At 42.8% G+C, this 21,787-nt stretch overlaps 1 protein-coding gene across 1 annotated transcript in view; it reads right to left on the bottom strand.

Annotated features, from left to right (window-relative positions):
* The window catches only part of DNM3 (dynamin 3), a 141,775-nt gene that overhangs the window by 14,940 nt on the left and 105,048 nt on the right, over window positions 1–21,787 (bottom strand). The window contains exons 18-20 of the mRNA XM_071751467.1: window positions 8,532–8,696; window positions 3,647–3,873; window positions 2,798–3,034 (exon numbers count right to left, since the gene is read on the bottom strand). Coding sequence (XP_071607568.1) covers window positions 2,798–3,034; window positions 3,647–3,873; window positions 8,532–8,696 — 629 coding nt within the window. The remainder of the gene's footprint in view (window positions 1–2,797; window positions 3,035–3,646; window positions 3,874–8,531; window positions 8,697–21,787) is intronic.

Here is a 21,787-nt window from a genome sequence, read left to right as displayed (position 1 = left end):
GAATAAACTCAATTCTGGCAGCAGGGAATATTTCACAAATCATATATGCTTTGGCATCAAGCCCTTAAAGCCAGGGGCCTTCACTCACAGGCTTTGCTGGGAGAGATCCACCCACCTCAAGTGGGATTAATTAAGAGAGGCATGTATCATGCAAATAGTTTCTGTTTCCTTACAGAAATATTCAGAGCACATAACCCAAACCAGCTTTAGAATCAGAGTGAAGCAAGGAAGAAAATTATTTCCTGCTCCTCTAAGCATTTTCGTTTCCCTGTACAGTAAGCAAAGGGCAGTGAGAAAATGTCCAGAGCTCCCCAGTTCTCTACAGGTCCTTCAATTAAATGCTAATAAAATTGAGAGGGGGGAAAAAAGATTGGTTTTAAAGGCAGGGCTTGTATCTCACTAAAAGGTAGCCAGTTCTCCAAACAAAGCACATACCCAGCCACTCAATGGAAAAGGACAAATCTTATCCTAGAAAATGAAGTTCTTATCTTAGGGGAGAACAGGAGTAAAAAGCAAGCTTGTATTTCTTTGGCATGTCAGGACTTTCAGCTCCATGTGAGAGTGATGGGGGCTGCAACAAAAAGCTCCTTCGGAAAGCTAGATGAACTTGAAAATTACAACTTTCTTCTCAGGAAGCTAAACTATTTCCTTAGATATGAAAGATCCTGACACTTAAAGGAATCGTTGCAGAAAATGGGGGTAAAGCAGAGTACAGAGCCCCAGCTCAAAAGTAAGTCACAGACAAAGCTCAAATTTCCACAAGAACTCTACCTCAAAACTATTTTTTTTTCCTTCCCTTTTAATATCTCAGCCCCATTTTCTGAGCCCATTTCCTATGATCCTGCAAAGGCTGTTATTAAAACCAGACCAAGCGTAGCAGAAATTCCAGGGCTCCAAAGAAACATTTAATGGGGGCAGGAGCCACCACACCGTCCCCCTCAGGTGATTTCCCCTCCAGCCCCTTCCCTGGGATTTCCTTTCTTGGACTTTAGTCTGCAGCAGAAACCTGAAGTTTCAGCAAACCAGCAAACCCTTCCTTCATTCTTAGGCAGCTGAATTTTTTTTTTTTTTTTTTTTTTTTTTTCCTTATGTCTGAGGCTTTCATAGCTCTAAAAAAAGCCATCTAGGATCCAGTCCAGAAGATGTGTATTGCAGATAGTTTTTCCACAAAAATGTCAGGCAGTCCTACATTCAATTATACATCCAGCCCCAGCATTTTAAAACCACTGCCCTGCTTTATCAGCCACTGCTCAGGATGCCACCAGGGCCAGTCACAAATTGAGTTGTTTGTGGGCTTCTTACCAAAGTCTCTTCTGCGTGCTGCAAAAATTCCTTTCTGGTTTCCATCCCACCTAGCACTTCAGCATCCAAAAGTTTCTCATCAGACTTGGCAAGGCACCTCAGGAAAGCAATCTCCATGCAAGATGAGAGCCAAGCAGGACAAAGCAGCCATGCTCGTGTGCAAGGCAAGGGCAGAGAAGCACCGGGAGCAATGGTTCTCTCCACAAGTACAACTGACACAACACCAGACCTCATTCCTGCATGGAATTTTCTCCTCTGACAGCACAGGGGAAACACTGAGCCCAGTGGCTGTCCCAGTGAGAGGTCCCTGCTTGGACTCCTTCCCTTCCAACACCAACTTTAGTTCCCAAGAGGCAACTCTAGGATTCTCCTGGCCCTGCTGCAAGCTATGGGATACCCACTAAGAGGGAAGAGTTAATTTCATGGTTGGGCACTGATGCAACAGCATCCTACTCATTGTAGGAATAGTAAAACCCTTCATTTCTTTGATTTACCCAATTTATTTATTCTTCATATTATGCAGGGTAATTGTATTAAAAACACTGAGCCTGAAATTTAAGTTACTGACGACTACAGCAGATCTCACCTATTTAAAAGAAAGCTTTTCTCCAAAGGTTCTCTTCTCAATTTCTAAAACTAAATGTGCACATTTTCTTTTTGCTTCTATTTAACTGGCATCTTTTTGCAATCTGGCTAATTTCAATGTAACAGTTAATTGATTAAAAATGGAGAAACCCCTTTGTTCCACCACTGCCTAATCCACCCATGCCTCTCAAATTTGGGGAGTTCCCAAAACACTTGCAATCAGAGGCTGTGACATATTCATATATAAATATGAATCAACACATATATAATGTCAATGTGGAAATATGTATTACAGATATTTTATTCATGTAACATATAAAAAAGGAGATAATGCTACAAAAATTTGTAAAATATATGTTGACAAGTACTGATAAATGCAAAGCCCTGGGAAGGGAAGGAAATGATGTGATGAAAATCCTGTTCCTTAACTGTTTTGTACCCTCTGATCTACACTGCTGGACAACCATGGACTCTTTTCAAGTGGTTGGAAGCTCCTTGCCTTTGTGGAATAAGAATCAGACTCCTATCAGTTTTTTCCACTGGTTCTCAGAGGATTGTCCTTGTTCTGTCCCAGAGGAGGCATTAATTAATTCCTCTGGTGAGGACTCCAGAGTGGCAGAAGTGAGGAGCTGGGCTCCTTCCCCTCTCCCTCTGTCAATCTCTGCACAGCTACAACCCAACCTTAATGGGGGAAAACCTGATGCTTCAAATTGACTGGATTTTGGGGTTTTTTTCGATGAAAAAACTTTTCAGCAAGTTGATTCCTCAAAATGCCTTTGAGTCTCTAGAGGGAATGCCCAATTTGAGTTATTCAGCACCAGCGCTTGGGCTTCCTGACACAGAGCAGGACCTGTCTGTTATGCCAGAGGGAGAGAACCATGCCCAGCACCAGAGAAATTCCACATCTTACCTTGGGATGCTGGGAGGAGCTCGGGTGGGTCGAGAGGGAACCTGGGGGGGTCCTCCAAGGGCTTCCCCCCCACTTGGAAAAGGAGGCAGTGGTCCTGGGCGGAATGGGACTGGGGGAGCCCCAGACTGAGGGCCTGGGGATGGGATTGCAGGAGCAGGTCCTCTGCCAGATAAAGGTCTGGTTGGGGGATTGTTCAGTGTAGGTCTCTTCTGATATGAGGGACTTGCAGGAGGTGATCTAGTGAAATATCAGAGGTTTAAAAAATCCATTAAAACATGGGGCTTAGGGGTCTTATTATTTTTTCATATTTTAACAGAAATTGAATCCTTTTTCATGTTGATTTTTTCACTTGGCTTTTGGTTTTGCTGTCAGAACATCACATATATTGAAGTCTCACACCTATCCCACAGACAAGACATCTTATTATAGTCAGAAATAATACGATCAAAGAGGTAAATCTAATGGGTTTTAATATTAAGCATCCTAGTGATGTTCCCTGAAGTGGCTTTTCTGGGACACAGAGCCTGACATGCTGAAGTCTCTTGACTTGTGAGAAGAGGCCACGTGGGTGCAATTGGGGTGGCAAGAGTGGCTGCTCTCTGAAGCATCAGGCCAGCTAAAAAATCCACTGACGGGTTTTCTGCAAGACCAACACTCTGTCTGGTGTTGACAGACATGAATATTTGGGGAAAATTGTTCCAGTTTGCCTCACAGGTGTCATTAAAGACCTGGAGGAGTAGTTGCCCAACAAAACAGGGAGGGAGGGAGGTGCTGAGGCTGCCAACATCTCCCTGTCCTAAATTTAAGTGCAACACAGAGCATCCTTAGGGGGTCTTAGAGCATCCTCACCTGCGGGGCTGCTGAAGCCAAGAGTCATCCACAGGAGGGGGTGCAGGGGTTGAGACAGTGCTGGTGCTGATGTCCCCAATGATGGCCAGAGCTTCCTTCAGTGCCTGGTACATACGAAGCATTTCATCTCTCCTCTGGGCCTGTTCAGCTGACTCCTCCATCAGGGTGTTTTGGTCCTCAGAAGAATACAGGTGAGCAAGGAGCTCTGCGTTGATAAATTCTTTTACCTATTTCATCAGATAAAATAATCATTAAAAAGTACCCAACAAATCAATTAAAACCCCAAACCCGTTGAAAATACAATAAAAACTGAACCAATACAGTGTGAGCCCCACAGAACCAGGAGACAGACAGCATAAAATACTAGAATCATAGAATGGTTTGGGTTGGAAGGGACCTTAAAACTCATCCAGTTCCAACCCCCTGCATGGTCAGGGACACCTCCCACAGCCCAGGGTGCTCCAAGCCCCATCCAACCTGGCCTTAAAAACTTCAAGGGATGGGGCAGCCACAACTTCCTTGGGCAACCCGTGCCAGGGTCTCACCACCCTCAAATTAAAGAATTTCTTCCTAATGTCCAATATGAACCTTCCCACTTCAAGTTTTAACCCATTTCTCTTGTCCTCTCCCTACCCCCCCGTGCCCAAAGCCCTCCCCCAGCTTTCCTGTAGCCCCTTCAGATATTGGAAGGTTGCTCTGAGCTCACCTGGGAGCCTCCTCTTCTCCAGGCTGAACCACCCCAATTTAAATTACATACTGAAATTTAATCTGTTTCTACTACTACTTTAATTAAATCAATCCTACTGATTACATAGTTTTTGATAACTCAGATCAGGGACTAATCTGAGCCTGAGCTCAGCAGCCTGAGGTCTGGCTGTGGCACTAGGAAGGGGTGGCACATACAGAGCAGCTGGAAAAGGATGGATTGGAGCTTTTAGCAGCTGCTAAAAACCAGGGGCAATGGTTGAAGCTAGCATTGGTAACAGCTAAATTTACAGAACATTACAAACACACTTCCCAATAGCTCCCAAGGGTCATCTGCCACTTTGGTCCAATTCTGAAGAGCTCAGAGATAAATGGCAGGTACTGAATTCCCCTGGAAATGGGAATTTTCAGGCTTGACAGCATCTCTATCAACTATTCTTTCTTAGCAACAATTTAGCCAACAGTGGACAGTTTCTTTCATGCCCACTGACTTTGTCATATTCTGAATATCCCAGCTACACACATGCAAACCCAAGGTAGATGTCTCCAAGTAATCTAATTTATTATATTGATTTCCTGCTATGCCTGCCCTGGTCATGGAAACCTGGGCCACACTGGGAGACATGAAAACCTAGAGGTATTCTGATTAAATAAGACTGGCCAAAATAACCCTTGCATTTGAGACTTTTTTGTTGCTGTCCACATCTATTTCTCATTTGGCTTTTTGCTCTACAAAGCTTTTTGGAGCTGGAGATAGTACCAATAATACATTCCCAAGATTCTGCTTACATAAACCTGAGCTCCATTTGTTCCAGCTTAGCAACACTGATTGAAAGTGTGAAAATTACAAAGTTGGTGTTCAGACAAGGGCATGGAACGCAGTGAAACTGCATGGACATGGAACCCCTTATGGTCAAGCAGCAGTGAGAAGAAGGCTGGGACAGACCTTAGAGGGCAATAAAACCATACTGCCTGGGTTTGCCTGCCATTTCCCATTCACTTATGAGAGGGGATGCACAAATTCTTAGCAAAGCCTGGAAAATTTTTCCGTTAGACTCATGCTGTTTTCCAGTAGATGGTACTGATCAAGAGCCAGAGTACACTACTTTCCTCCTGACTGCCAAAAACTCCACATTAAAAACAGATATCACAGTTAAACAGCATCACATTCTACTTGATGAAATGAGCATTTTAATGGCATCACTTCAAAAAAAAGAAAGAAAAAAAAAAAAAAAAAAAGAAGAAATCCTAAAATTAGATTAAGGCCAGAGCTGATTGTAAAAGCATTGTTAAACCACAAATATCTGTTTGAAAAAAAATCAGCCTGTGACAATTACCATGAGAGGTCCCTGTCTGCCACTAGCAGGAGACTCAAGAACTCCCTGAACTCTTCTGGAAAGGAAAACTCCGGCATTAAGGACATTCTGGAATCACTCTCCTGCCTTCTGCCACAGATGCCCTGTACCAGACAGAGGAAGCTCTTCCAGAATAGCCCTTCCCTGGCTTGGAAAAGGGAGGGAAAGTGACACCTTTGATCCTTTCTAGGAAACAGAAAGACTCCCAGGAGAGGTTTAAAGCATTTTTCCTTCTCAGATATCAGCTGGGATCACAGCACCCACCTGAAACACCAATGGCAGAGCCTGCAGAGGGGCAGGATGGGTCTGCAGTCCCATTTCCCAGCAGCCAGACCACACCACACATCACTGCCCCAAATGCAAGCACAGGCCATTCCTTAACCTTAGGGCTGGGATTTGCAAGTATTTTGACATTTTTCCCCTCAGCTGAGATGAACATCAGCACCGCTCACTGAGCACACCATGTCCACAGGACCACCCCTCCTGTAGGATCTGGGATGTCCAGGCATCAGGAAAGACAAATTCTGAAATGTGGGGTTTGTCTGGGCATGTTTGAATTGCCAATGGAAACTCAGGGCAGTTCTGTGCAGTAAATGCTTTTTCTTTTCAGCTCATCAACATCCAGGCTAAGGAAAGGATAAGATGTGCTGTTGGAACACACAACAATCCGGGCTTAGACCTCAAAATATGCTTAGGAACAGCATGAAATTCTTTTCTGTGCACTGAGTTTGAATCTGATACTTTCCTTGAATTAGAAATGCTCATTTGCAGGCCTGCAAAGGGGAAAGGGAGCTCCAGGAGGACTCGGGAGGCTAAAATTGTAACTCCTAGGGATCAATTTCCTGCCAGGGTTTTGGAGGCAACATGATGGGGTAGCAGAAAATACAGAACATGCTCATTAAAAGGGAGGCAGAGAGGGTTCTCACTTAACTCCTCAGGAATGGGTTGGACTTCTGAAGACTTCAGGGACCGTGGAACCTACTTAATCATGGACTGTCAGGTTGGAAGGGACCTCAAGGACCACCTGCTCCAACCCTTCTGATGTTATTGTTTGTATGAGGTGTCTCAGCACTCCCTTCAGCTGAGACTTCAACCTTTCCAAAGTGGGAGAATCCACCCCTTCCCCTGGGAGACCATTCCAGTGTCTGATTGTCCTCAGAGTGAGAAATTTTCTTCTTTTGTTCAATCAGAATCTCCTCCTCATCTTGTCCATGGGACTCTATAAATTGGGAGTTTCCATCTTCTTTGTAGCTGTCTTTTAAGTACTGGGACATTGTGATAAGGTCTCCCCTAAGCCTTCTCTTCTCCAGGCTGAACAAACCCACTTTTCTCAGCCTCTCCTCACATGCCAGGTGTCTCAGTCCTTTTATCATCCTTGTGGCTCTTCTCTGGACCCCTCCAGCCTGTCCACATCCTCTGGAGAGACCAAAACTGAGTGTGGCATGGAAGCACTGCAGACTTTACCAATATTTGATGAGATTGAAAGCACAAACTCTTCAAGTATTCTGCTTCTGAAGGAAGCACACACTTCAGAGACCCTTAAGCTATTCCATATGAGGAGCTGAGCAGCAGAAAATTGAATGTAAATTTTCAAAAGGAACTGCTCACTGAGCTTTGCAGCGTGTGCAAGGAGAGGTAAAGCCCAGCCATTAAAAAAGGCACTGGAGCTGTTGTGTCAAAGGAGCAAACTGCTGGTTGTGATCTGGAATAAGCAGAGAGAACATGCTCATCCTCTAAAGTCAAAAGCATGGCTGATTTTAGGGGCAAAAAAAAAGAAGTTCCACTGTTCCCATGTTCTTTTGCAAAAATTCACCCTTAACTAGAGCATTATTTGGAGCCTGGCTCCCCTAAACCTAGAGCAGTTAACAGAATAGCTCTCAGAATAATATAAAAAACCAGAATAATAGAAAAGATTCTGTTCACATTCTATGGACCAGGAATTTCAACTGAAACTTCCTCTCCCACCTTCCAACACTTAAATGTGACACAAATTCCACAGGATTAATGATATCCATCAGACAAGAGGTGGCTTGGAGTCACAAGAAAATGCTGCTTTCTGAAGAGATTTGCCTTATAGCATGTTGTATTTCTAAACCAGCTTGGGCTGATGCCCTCACAGAAAAAGTTCTACCCTGGCAGGAGCTTGGGTAGTCAGGAAGAAGCTCAGTTTTCCAGCAAGGCCCATTCTGTTTCCATTCTGGTCCATTTTGTGAGGATGCAAAGGCTGAGATCTCAGTGCAGAGGAAAACCAGTGATATCTCAAAGCCATTTCCTTAAGCAAATAATCTGCAGATCTAAGAAAGGCACACACAGTAAATCAACCAACCACAGCCGCTTGTCTCAACAACAGTCTGCAAGGCTTCTAGATTTATTCCTGGAAAACAGTAACCTGAAAATATAAGGAAACCCCAATAAAATAAGAACTGCTTTAAGAAGCTGTGACAATGGGCTTGGAAATCAAGGAAGCAGAACTCTGCTCTGGATGGAGCTCCCAACCCCCTTTTCCTAATACACCAAAAATGAGACAGGGAAAAAAGGAAAGAACCTTGTTTTACCTTTCCTGAATAATTTACATTCTGATTGAGATGTAAATTAATTTAATCTTTAGCAATTTGAAGCAATCACTGAAGGCAGTGTGCCAGCCTTTCAGAAGGCTGCAGAATTCCAGGCTGCTATGTGAATATTTTGTCCGAGAGTGGGGTCAGAGTGTGTTCTTCTCTTCAGTTCATGCTCTTGGTGCTTCTATGTTCAAGAAGAGTCCTCCTATGAGCTGAAAAGATTTGACAGACTTGTTCCAAGGATGTGGAACCCTGGGTGTTACTCACATTATTGATCATAAGGTGCATGATTGTTTTGGGTATCAAATCTCGGATGCATTTGTTGATAATGGACATGTAGGAGTCCACCAGATTTCGAATTGTCTCCACCTGCCTCTCCAGCTGGGGATCCATTGAAAAATTGTCTGCTTGGCCATTCTCATCATTTTCAGTCTGCAGAGAAGGAAAAGAAAAGTCAGGTCGCTCAAGCTGCAATAAACTGGAAAAATTTTGGGGAAAAAAAAAAAAGACTTGCACTGGAGTAATCCAGCAACGTAACTCATACAAAGGATGCCTGAAGGTTAAAATATGAAGTCCTGGCACGTTTAATATTAGCCTTGAAAGTCATGAAATCTGGACTTTTGGAGGCTAATGTGAAATGCAAGCCCTTTTTTCACAAAATACATTAAATATTTCCACACAAATCTGTAATGTTACGTAAAGTTTTCAAAGACACATGGCAGTAAAGAAAACCCCCAGAAATTATCTCAGATCACTTGTAAAATGCTTCTGATCAAATCTTTTACCATACAGATCCAGCCAGCAAGAAAGGAAGCACCATAAATCTGGCTTTTGAATTTTCCTTCCTATAGGTAAAACCCATCCTTCTTCTTTAAGGCTGCCTCAATTATGACAAATTCCACAGTTCAGCCTCTACCTTGGTAGCTGTGAACAGCATCCTACAAGGGATTTATGAAGGATAACAACAAAAGCATCATTGGTCCCAGTGCTCAAGGCTGGTTTATGTATTAGAGGTCTCTTTTTCATTGGAGAGAAAAAAACTTCTTTGTATGTAAACACCTTACCTAGGAAAATACCTGGAATGTTGATGGGAAGCTTTGTACTCTGCTTTGGTCTGCCTTGAATAAATATAAGAAAACCTTAAAAAAGAATAGTAGCCCTTTGGCAAAAATATAACTGGCTTCTAATGATGCCAAACGAATAAAATGGCAGCCTGGAAAGTTCAAAGAGCAATGTCCTTTACCCAAACAAACATAAAATGCTCCCTGAAAATGACCATCAAAGCCTTATTAGCATGAACTAGAAATCTAAACCTGGTGAGTTGGTACCCAGAAGCCTAACATGAAGAAGCAGAAATTACTTGTACCAAGTGAATAACCCAATAATTAGAACAAGTTATATCCCAGTCACACCCCAGGCAGCACAACCCTGTTCCCAATCTGACATTTAGTTAAAAATTGCACCCCCATGAGTGCTTTACAGATTCCTTGAGCAGCTGAAACTGGGAACTCACCCATTAGGGAAAGACCCTGGGAGATAAATACACAAACATGTCAGCAAAGAGCCTTCTCCTGGCATGAAATCCATCCTTGCTGAGCCACAGAGATTCCGAGGTTTATCTCCAAACACAGGGGCTGCTCCTGAAGCTTTGTGAGGGGGACCCCTTTGCATTTACTCCTTAGAACCTGGGGCTTGGTCAGTTCAGTTTAAGTGAAATGGCAGTGGCTGTGACTCCTGAAGTTACTCATGATACAAAATAAGATCCAACTTCCCACTTGGAAACACAGATAGATGTTTGTAAAACAAGTTTCAGAAATTCAGATAGCTTTAAATTACAGATTAATTACTGTAAACCAAGGTAATCTCTGGACTTGAAAATAATTAGCAGTGCTTCCCAAAAGTCTCAGGACTGTGGAAGAAAAAATTCCTATTTTCAGTTCTATACCACACACCACCCTATAAACCTTAATAATTTTTTAATAAACTGCCTATGCTAAAAAGTGACAGTATGAAGGTTGAGAATTTTACTTAACCTCCATGTCTGAAAAGAAAGCAGCTCTAATTTTCCCTGTGAAACAGCAAAAAATGGAAAATCATTCATCTATTATATATTCACAGTTTTTACCCAAGTGACTGCAGATTGAAAATGCCACTTTCCCAGTTCTCCTGCATTTAACTTCTATTCTCTTTCTCTTCTTTGCTGTCTCTATAAAGTACAGTTTGTCCATGTATTTTTTCCTTTGTTTTTCCCCTTCACTGTTTAAATTACAGATTGCAATAGGATTCTTAGCTGGCTAAGCAGCAAAGTGACAGATGTTTATCATTATCCTCATCAAGAGAATGTAAAGCAAAAATAGCAATTTTGTCTCTGATCTTTAAGGCAAAGGATAATAATAGCCTGCAAACATTTAACCTTTTAGATACAGGCTCCTAGGTGATATTTACAGAAAGTGAAGAATACTTCAGGAGCCTGTCTCTTGTTTGAAACTTTTAACACAGCTGACTTGATCCTGTTGATTTTTTTTCTCTGAAATAAAAAAGATCCATTTTTCATGAGATTACAATTTTTTATTATCAAAGTTTGTGACCACAGAATTCTTAAGGATTTGCTGTCTCAACAGAAGGCTTTTCATGCCAAAACCCCTCTTGTTTTCATCCTATCATGCACACTGCATCCAACAGGTTTCTGTGCTCCACAGTACATCTACAAGTGGTAGGAGGCTTTCTTTTGGAAGCTGTCTCTGGGTTGTGCCTACAGCAGCCTCCAAGAGGAAGTTTTCCTGGTAAATCCAGGCATCAGGACAAGACAGAAGGGATGTAGGTGCCCTTTCCCATCTCCATGGCATCCTTCCAAACAGCTGGATTTCTCACCAAGGATGATGCTGTCACTGCAAGCCACCCCCCAGCCCATGTCCCAGCCACTCTGATTTTACAAAGGCTCCTGGAAATCTCTTGCAAATGATAAACACAAAGCAGAAAACCCAAGAAAACCCTTACAGCTCTCTGATCACTCACAGCACACCAAAGTGTGCTGAACAGAAAAAGAGGAGAAAGAAGATGGAAATTGGTTTCTGTGCCTTCTTTCCTAGCAGCCAAGGCAGCCAAAGACCCTTCCAGTGCTCCTCATCCTCCAGCCAGAACTTGCAAGCTCCAAGAGCAAGGGACAGCTCATAAATCAGAGTTTTTATTCAGTTACTCTTGCTTAATGCTGCTATTACTTATTGACATGATTGGTGTTACTTCAAACTAAGACAACTGGCAATTATTTTAGAAACTTCTCTGAGCTTCAAAGAAAGAAACTAAGGAAGAATCTAGAATGCTAAAAACAAGGTAAATAAAATCAGATTCAGCTTGGAAAACCGACACTCAGAATACCTGATGAAAATACAACAAAGCTCCAGAGAAGCAATATGTGAATAAAAATATGGACAAAGAGAAGGTAACGTGAAAGCCAAGATATTTCTTAAATTTGTACACAGATAAATGAAGAGATAAGGTCCTTCCCTTCTGCTTTCTCAGCACTTCAGGAAAATAATATCCATTCCTTGTGCTCTGCAGCAGTTTTTCTTTCAAAAGCTGCTTTGTGGTCCTTGCGTGAAAAGGTGACAGAAAACCACAAAGTACCCATCACAGCTACATTGCCACCTTTCTTCCATTTAGATACCTTTTGTATAAATACTGTATTCATGATTAACTAAAGTTTTGTGCACTAGAAGACTAAAAAATACATGTTAAATCCAACTCTTATTGCTGGCTGTGGTGGGAATAGAATTTCACCCTGCACATGCATTTCTACCAGAAAAGTTGTCAGTCTTCTGAAGGCTGTCAGCTATGCTGCTGGAATGATTTAGTGGGGTACAAGGGGATGTTGATGTGAAGAATTATGTACAATACAAAATAAAATAAAATAATCTTTAAAAAAATTTTAAAATAATTAAAAAAAAAAAAAAAAAGAAAAAAGAAAAAAGAAAAAGGAATAGTACCTCAAGATAATTTTCCTGATTGGGGGAATTCTAAGCATGTTGAAGAATGCCCCCAGAAGAAGTCAGGAAAAGTCATTCCTTTTGAAATTTACAGCAAAACTGGTAACATACTGAAACCAGTCCTGAGCTGGCCACACAGAGAGCACAAGACTTCTTATTTCCATGATTTCATTACATTCAGGGCAGCTGCCAGCATATTTAAGAATGTCTTGTATAACATTCCTGATGTCAGCTCCAAGGAGGAGTATTTATCTAGCACTTTCATTAGAGCACTGTGTGTCAACTCCTTTTCTGTAATCAGAAAGACATTCTATTAAAAATTACTGCAAAGTGGCCTGGAAGGTGACTGACAAAAGTCAGAGCAATTCTCTGCATGCTCAGAAGTCAGTCCCTGGCTGCAGTGAGAACCCAACCATTTAAAAGCTGCATTCATGGCTTTCATTTAGAGATGCAAGTTCAGAACAACCACTACCATCTGAAAAGGAATTATTCCCTCCTGACTGCATTTATGTTTTAATTCACAGCTGCTGAATATACAGCTTGTTTTATCTATTCCTGGGCAAGTGAGGTTTTGCTTTCATGTACCAACACTCATCTCACTCCATTCTCCCACCCACCCCCTGCCCTCCAGTTTTTTTATTAAATTTTGAAGACTGATTCCTCATATCCCCTTTTCATTGCAGTTTGGTGCTGTACATGTCATTTAGCTGAGCTCCTCTCAGCTGTACATAGTGTGCCTTTTGCCAGAGAACTGCCAAAACCACATGATGGCTTCCCACAGGGAAGTTTTCTTACTGGAAGGAACCCCAAGGATATGACAATACATTACTTTTGTGTATTTACACCAAAGCAAGCAGCAGAAAAAGAACGTTTCCTGGGTAGCTTGGAAGCTGTTCTTTTCCCTCACAGAGGGTGACTTTGCCATCCTTCCCTGCTTTCAGCATCTCCTGACTTTGGGATGCTCTTGCCTTGACTGAGCCACCCACAAGCTGCTCCTCTCAGCTCCTGGGCTTTCCTTACCAGCCTTGAAGTGCCCTAAGTGATGATCTGGCTTGTCCTGCTACACAGGATTTCTCTCCCTTCTAAGAGGATAGATATAACTCAGTCAGAGTCCAAATTACTGAACTCCCTGGATTAGCTGCCACAATTGTCTGCTCACATTTTCCTTTGTGGTTACAGACACTGTACAGTGCAGGCAAGCACCTAAATCCTTCTCTTGAATCCCAAATACTTACGGATTCCAAATGTTCAAAACTGATGTTAGGCTCTCTCCCTGCTTTCTGCAATCAAGAAGCTGATTTGGAGCTCTGAGACTGAAAGGAATGAAATATTAACAGAACTCCAACACATTTGGAGTTATTTTTGTGCTACAGTTCTTAACGGGTTGACAACTAATTATGTCAAATGAATCCAATCTCCTTTTGGATCTGATTGGTAAGCTATTAATGTTACATCCAGACTTCAGCAAAGTTTTTTTTGAACAATTTTCAGTGACAGGAGCAGAAAGGGAACTGGGCTCTCCTTGCAATTACTGCTTGGATGCCCATTTCCAGAGCAAAGCTGTCAATGGCCCACTGGGAAAGTCTACCAAGAGGGCTTCCATATGGGCTGTGTTTTTACATCACTTCCAAGCATGAGAAGAGCCACTTAAGGACCAGTTCAGCAGAGAAGGAACTGGGTCTGTAGCACAATACAGAGTATTAGTTATCAAGGGCTTGCTGTTAGGAAACCAGTACAAGATTTGAGCATCCAGTTCTGGTTATCACACTACCAGAAATCCATGGCAAATTTACAGAGTGTTCAGAGGAAGCCATGAAGATGATGTTCAGAGTTCTGTAAAATATTACCTGAAAGGAGAGTCCAAACTTATCAGTTTGGACTGATGAGTTCAAAAGAAATCACCTGTAGAGGAGGAAAAATGAATCTTTGTTGATAGGAAAGGATGCTGAACAAGTATTTGGAAAATATAAAAACAGTGAAGCACAGAAATAGATGGCAGAGTAAAGGTGCAGTCTCCTCAAAGCTTAGACCAGCATCTCTCTGAAGTGGGCTGGGAATGGAGATGCTGCTTTAGGCAGGGGAAAGCCCCAGCCAACCTCTTGCAGCCCCTTCCATCCCGGAGGTGACACTGGGTGCAAAGCAGCCTGAGATCAGGAGCCTTGAGCACTGCAACAAGAAAGTTGCACTACAACATTGAAAATACAAAATTAAATTACAGTATCTTCAGCTTATCTTTTTTCTTCCACGCAAAAATCAAGCAAAAACTAAAAGGGTGTTTTTCCTGCCCTGAAAGAATCCATACTGTAATTTCTCCACTTGCTGCCATGAAGGTCCTCACACAAAGGACTTTTACATAACCCTCCCTGCACTGCAAGGTTTGGTTCAAAGCCAAGAGCTGCTTCAAGCCTTTCAGAGCAGACTGCTGGCCAAGCAAAAGCAGAAAGAGGTTGGCATAGGGAAAACAGCACCTTTGTTTATAAAACAAATACTACTTTGGAATTTGAAAACTTTGCAGTCAAAGAATTTCCTTGTCATAATACTACATGAAGTGCCCCATATTGACAAAAGCTTGTTAGGAATAAAAATCCAGGGTGCGAGATGCTCTTGGCATGATATTTGACATTATTTCTTGACATTATTTCAGTGGAGAAGGAGGCCAATGGGTATTGGGAAGTCTCAAAGAGGGGTGAGTTACCCTGGAATTCAAGTCCATGATTAGGAAGACTTGGTAATTAGCCCAGAAGATGGTCAGGCTACAATTTATTGTGTGTTTGTTACTAAATGCATAAAAAACAGTCTCAGAGACAACAGTTGTGAGGGAAACAGGACCATCAAGGGATGGAGGCATGAACCAGGCAGACATCTGAGGATTAAAGGATTAAAGCTACTGGCTTGTGATATGTAGTTCTCCTAAGAAGGAAAACAAATAGAAATCTTGGAGCTTCTACCAGAGATGAAGAAAATAGTAAGCAAGAGGATTAGTCATCTATGATGCTGATCAGAGAAGTAACCATGCAACAAAATTTTCCTTATTCAAGCAATGGGACACAAGACTCAGCTACAGCATTCCTTTAGGAACAAAGATTTTATGAGACTAAAATGGGGCAATAAGGGCTCAGCACATGGTCAGGGGCTTGGTGAAGCCCAAGGTGACAGTGCAAGGACAGCTTATGACTCCCTGCATCTCTGTGTATAATGTAGAAGAGCTGGCTGCTTTTCACAAAATGTCATCATTTTAGAGGTGGGCACCCAGAAAAAGAAGGAAAATCACAAATCTGTTTTGTTCCTCTACTGAACTTCTGCTCCACGGTCCCCCTTCATTTCTTCCAGAGGAGAGGGTGAATTTTCAGCCCTTACCAGCCTGGTTTAAACAAACTGGAAAACAGGAGGAGAAGGGCAGGGAACATTTCTGTGCACGCTGGGAGGGACGGGCTCAGAGGGGGCCTTGTAGGGGGGGAGCTCTGTGCAGGGCTCAATGCAGGGACTCAATACATTTCAGCTTTCTCAGTGATTTTTAGTTGATCTAATGCAATGTGTCACCTATAGCTGCACTCTTTTCCAGAATTAATGATGTCTAGGAAAATATTCAAATTCTCCTTTGATAAGCACCTAGACAAGCTTGCTATTTCCCCTCCAGGATGCAGAAGAGGATGTTAAACCCTTTGCAGCCCCACATCCCTGGAGCCATGAGAAGTACCAGATCTGGCTCTGCTGGGGCTGACTAAGCCCTGGTTCACCACAAACTCAGGGCAGCACCGCCAGACGATCTCCACAGTCAATGATGCAAATAAGAAATGTCAGCATGTTCCAAAATTCCTCACTTAATCTTATTGCCAGTTGTATAGTCTGGATAATCAGTAAATAAATCCCTCCAACTTTGCTCAAATCCTTAGGGGCTGAACGCACAGAGAGCACTTTCTAATTCATTCTCATTAACCTTCTTAGCTCTAAACAAAGCAATTTCCTACTTTTTTTTTAGTGTCTGATTTTTCCACGGGCCTCTGCAACACCTGAGTTAGCAGCAGTGATTTCTCACTGGTGATTTCTGCTTCGAGTGGGCATTGTGCTCTTTCCTCACACATATGCTCGCTGGAACAGCACAAATCAGCAAGATTTTAAACCTCCCATCTTCAAGTTTGAAGCCCCTCAAGGGAAATTGCAGTGGGGATGCCAAGGAACACAGTTGTAGGTTATTTGACTTTTCCTCAGGCAGGCTGAGAGCAGAGGGGGAGGGAGGAAGGGAAGTGGGAGAGCAAGATGGCATTTTAATAGCACCCACACTGATTTTACACAGTTGGATCACTGTGCTCCACAGCAGCCCCATTTCCTTTCCCCTTTTTCCTCTCATTCAGGCAGGATTGCAAAGCCAGGCTCCACGGGAAGAATTCTCCATCTTTTTCTCCCCACGTGGACTGAATCTTAGGACAGAAATCAATCTTGTGGACACCTCCCCTTGCAGGCTGCACCATTACCAGCCCCAGCCTTGCACAGACCACCCCACCAGCACCCCAGATGTGATGAAATGGGCCAACATTCCTGCCACAACAAGATTGATTATCTCTCCCTTCCAGCCCCAGTTCTCGTGGTCTCTGCAGCACCCCCAATAATTGCTTTTCTGAAAAAAAATTAATGAAGGAATGTATTTAATTTGAAAGTGGGCATCAAAGAACCACCAGCATCTTATGCAGATAAATCTACCTTTCCCAGATATTAGTCTTATGGCAAACATCCCCTGGCCTGTCAAAATATTTTATTTGATAATTCAGGCCTTAGAATCGAAAATTTTCATACACATTGATGGATTTTCCCTAAGCTGTCCATCAGGCAGAGTGAGTCTTACCCCCAGAGCATCACCACTCACCCCCAGCCATCCTCTCCAGTTAAGAACTCCTTTAACTCTGCAAGTGAAAATCAGAGTTGCAACATTCCTGTGGCAGAAAAGCCTCACGACAGATCAGGAGAGGAATCTGAGAGCTGTAGTGAGTTGTAACCAATATTGCTAAACAAAAGATCACCCATCCAGGAGCATTTTGGACTCCTGCCACAAGAACAGACACTGAAAATAACTGGATGAAGTTATTTGCAAGGGAAGAAGTCAGATGTAAGCAACTATGCTGCACATAATCCTGGACCAAAGGAAATTAGATACTCCTTCATGACATGGCTTCCATTTTGTATAAATATGCCAAAACCCTTCTAAGCCCTCAAACAAAACCAGCAGAAAGTGAAAGTTGTGGTTGGTTTTGTTTGGTTTTTTTTCCCCAAAATAAAAGTACATCGTATTTAAGAGACAGTAAGATTCTGGTAAGTTACTACACATGTCTGTAAGCAACAAACTTCATGTTGGAAGACCAGATGCCTGTTGGCACAAACCACACTCAAACTATCAATTGAAACCTTAAATCCCTCTGACCTCTCTGGGAACAAGTTAAAGGAAGAAATGATGAGAACTCTACCAAGCAGGGACTTTACCTTTGCAGGGATGATCACCTGGCTTTGTTGTAGCTACAAACAATCCCCAGCTCCCACTCCAGGTGGGTATCTTTGCCAATTAACTTTTTTAATGACTATTTTCAGTTCCAAGGTTTGATTCCACACACACTCTGTTCATGGGCAGCAACAAAAGGTCAAAACTCCTTTGGTATCTCTCATTTTTCAGCTCTTGCACAGCAATGCAGCCAAGGAAACCTCTCGTTGCAGCAGCACGAGGGAAATCCAAACTCCTTAGAGACAGGGAGCTCAGGCTTAGCTCACACCCACACTCCCAAGGACACTTTTTTTTTTTTTTTTTTTTGTCAGGAGGAATAAAATCTGGCACAGCATTAGGGCCACCCCTCTCTTTTTAGAGGGTTTATGCCTCTGGGTAGTGAGAGCAGTGGTTTCATGTTATCATCCCAGTGACTGAATGCCTCACAGTGAAGTTTCACACACAAAAGTTTCACTCTTCCTCCCTCCTGCTTCTATTTTAAAAATGTTTTCTGTAATAAAATTGCTGTGAGAGAGCTAAACTCAAGGGCAGGCATGGAACTTGAACCCATGGCCTTCTGGCTGAGAGGTGAGACTATTCCTAAGTGAGCCAAAGTGACACATCCAGAATATGCTCTCAAGGTTTTTAGAGAGCTCTGTCATTATTTAAAAACACTAAGGCTTTGTGGTACAAACCACAGTGCAGGAAAGAACTGGGGCTCCCTCTTTACTGCTAATTTTAGCCAATGAATTGTTCAGAATCTCCTGCAAAATACATAAAGCCTTATTCTGCCTTCAGCTAAAAGAGAACAGCCTTTCAAACCTGATTTTTAATTGTAGTGTTCCCCTGCTAAACGGGATGGAGAGAGATTCCAAAATTGTGTCAGAGTATATGAAGTGATAAAATGAGGATGGCTGAGCTATTTTTAAACATGCTCAAAGACTCTGAGGTCAAAATCCCTGAATTTATAGCCTTCTGGACATAGTAAGACTCCTGGATTATTAAGAACTGCCTGGTGAGATTCAAACACCATTTCATTTGAGACCCTCAGTGGCCTCAGAGCATGTGCTCCACTCCAGCCTGCCTGCCAAGCCAGGGCTCCCCTGGGAGCCACCTCCAAGCACAGATTATATCCCTACTGTAGATGAGAATTTGGGAGACAAAGAGGATGAGATGCTTCATATTCCTTCCTCCTCTCCTTTCCCAAGACATTTTACAAGGGAGGGGTCTGCTTTTCCAGATGGGCAGGAAGTGAGAGAGGGCTTGAGGAGTCTTAGGCAAAAGGAAATAATTCCTCCTTGCTCTGCCCAGTCTGGAAAGTTATTACAGCCCCAGTTGTGCTCATGTTCCCTCTCCACACTCATCTTTCCCATTTGCAGAGGGCAGCTGGTCACCTGCTGCCCAGGGCCATTCAGCCTGCTTTAAAAAAAGCAATCCTGCCCTCTCCTTCCCCACTGCAGGGAGAGAAACTTCACACAACTCCTGTGAACACATCTTGGACTTCCTAGAGAATCCTGATCTGTAATGAAATCCTTCTGCTCATGGAAAGAAACCACATAGAGGCATCACCTGGGAAGGACCTGGCACTCTCTTTGGCCCCACAAGCTTCCCAGCACTGCTGGGGAACAGACCCTTTTCCCTGTCCTTCTGTCTACAAAAGCTTTAGGTTTATCTTCCTCTGAAGGACAAATCAGTGGCAGCAAAGGTTTTAAGCACCTGAGGATACTACAAAATGATTGGAACCACTTACATTGTTCCTGGTGTAACTGAGGCTAAGGTTTTATGGGAAAATATTGCACAGCTATTGTTCTGGAAAAGATCAGATAGTACCACTAGTTAGAGACATCAGAGGAAAAGAAAAACCTCTAAAGCTATTTGCAGGTGAATGATTTATTTGTCCAGTTTCTGCAATTTCAGTTCCCCAAGCATCACCTAAACTTATCATTTTTTCTACTTGGATTTCCATGCAGTGATGTCTTACATCAAGCACTAATGAACTGTAGATGGCCAACAGAAAAGTAAAAACATGAGTCAGAACACAACTCAAACCTTTTGTTGATTGCTTATGGATTTATAAAGCAATAGAACCACATAACAGATGCAAAACAAAAGCCTAGAGTTAAAAAAAAAAAATCTTGTGTTTCTAATTTGTTTAACAACTCATGGACATTCACCTTTTGATCACAAGGAGTCACTGCCATGGGCTCTGCAGCACACTGAGCAAAACTCCAAAACACTTGTTAGCCTGAGTGCATCTCCCCCTGTTGAATGAATCCAAGTTCCTTCCTCAATCATTCTGTAAGTATTTTATCTTTTTCCAAATCCATAGTATCAGACCATCCTAGAATCATTAAAGAATCATTTTTTTCAAAACTTCTCTGTTTCAGTCTGAAAATTTTTACCATTGCAATGGCAACATGGTGAGCTCAGAGGCACCTTTTCTCCTTGAGGTCAAGAGATGTCATTCCTACCCAGCTACAGACACCCCTTTTACTTACTTGAGAACATTTTCTTTCAGGAGTTGGGCTACGTCCAAGACTCTTATTCCCAACATCTAACTCAACTCCAGCAACCGCTTTCCTCCATTTCAGGAGTGGCAAAACCAGTTTTAAAGCTTTTCCTACAGGTGCCTTTCACCAGTTTGATTTTTGGGCACACAAAACTCCTCAACTCAGCTCTGCACCACAAATCCTCCTGTCCTCCTGCATCCCACTTTGCTCCCAGCAAAACCCCTGGCAAAATTCCCACTGAGTTTAATATTTCTGTCCCATTCCCCCCAGCCCCTCAGTGAGGTTAATTTCTTCTCTCCAAGTATAACCAGAAATCAGCAGGTAAAAAAGTCGTGTCTAATGTGGCACTGAGGCTGTGGAATTTACTCCCATGTGAGAATGGCACAATAAAGCAATTTGTTTAAAAGTAAATTGAAAACATTCCAGTCCTCTCGGGCTCCCAACTATTAGTTTTACTTTCTGCACAGCACTGTAGAATGTCTGGCATCAAAGGCACTTTGTACATCGCACTGAACTCGTGTTGGGCACTGGTAGAGGACCATTAATCACCCTGAACAAAGATCCCATGCACACACACGCACAAAAAGAACTGATTTGTCACATGTCCAGCACGGAGCAGAAAAGGTTAACCCCAGGATTTGCTGGATAGGACCCATTCTGAGCCATGAAGTGCTGACAAGGCACCTGAAAGGGTGCAGATTTTCCAGTTGATAATTACATATTCCACCTGAAACAATTCTTATTTGTGCTTAATTAGACAGGAACATAGCATAAACAAGCACAATTTCGAGTCAGATGCCTACAAACTGATGGGCCCCTTTCTTTACACCCCCCTCCAGAGGTACCATGTGTGTGTAACCATTGCTTATTGGCAAGAAAATCAAGAGAGAGGTGACCCATGAATGACCATGGCTGAAGAAAGTGAAGGCTGATGTGAAACATCCGCTGGCAGCTCAGCCCAGCCTCAGGGAACTGCATGTTTGGAAGTGTTGGAAGAAAAATGGGAACTGACCCAGTGTACAAATGAAAAGCCCTGAAAAGGAAAAACCAGTCAGTAGCCAGGCAAGCAGCAAAGGAGGAAAGGCTGTGGGCTGGAATTTCAGCCTGAAGATTACTGAGAACATCAAAGGTGAAAATGCTGCTTTGCAGGAGGGTGAATTACTGCTTTTGCTTCTTGTCATGGGCAATTTCTTGTCATTCCCAGCAGAGCAGGGGAAAACCTGAGTCCCTAAAGCTTCTTATTTGACAAGATTCATTCCACCAGGTTCCTCAGAGCAAAGTATTTTGGCTACCAAGCTTTCACAAACAAAAGTTCTAGCACTCTTGCACCAAGTGTCTCAGGTGACCCAAATCTGTCTCTATCATTATCCAGGCCAGGAAAACAGAATCTCCTGAAAGCATCACTGAAATTCACCCCTATCCAGTCACCAGCACCCAGAAAAGCAACAGCCACTGCTGCTGCCCATGGACTGGGTGCAGAATCACAGCATGGAGGTACCAGCATGGGACTTGGGAACAGCAAATGCAGCACCAACTTTCAGCAAAATGGGAAGGAAAGTGATG

This window comes from Heliangelus exortis, chromosome 8 (assembly GCF_036169615.1).
Source record: "Heliangelus exortis chromosome 8, bHelExo1.hap1, whole genome shotgun sequence".
Taxonomy (NCBI): Eukaryota; Metazoa; Chordata; class Aves; order Apodiformes; family Trochilidae; genus Heliangelus; species Heliangelus exortis.
The sequence above is the reverse complement of the archived record's forward strand: the minus strand, read 5'-3'. Positions and strand labels throughout refer to the sequence as shown.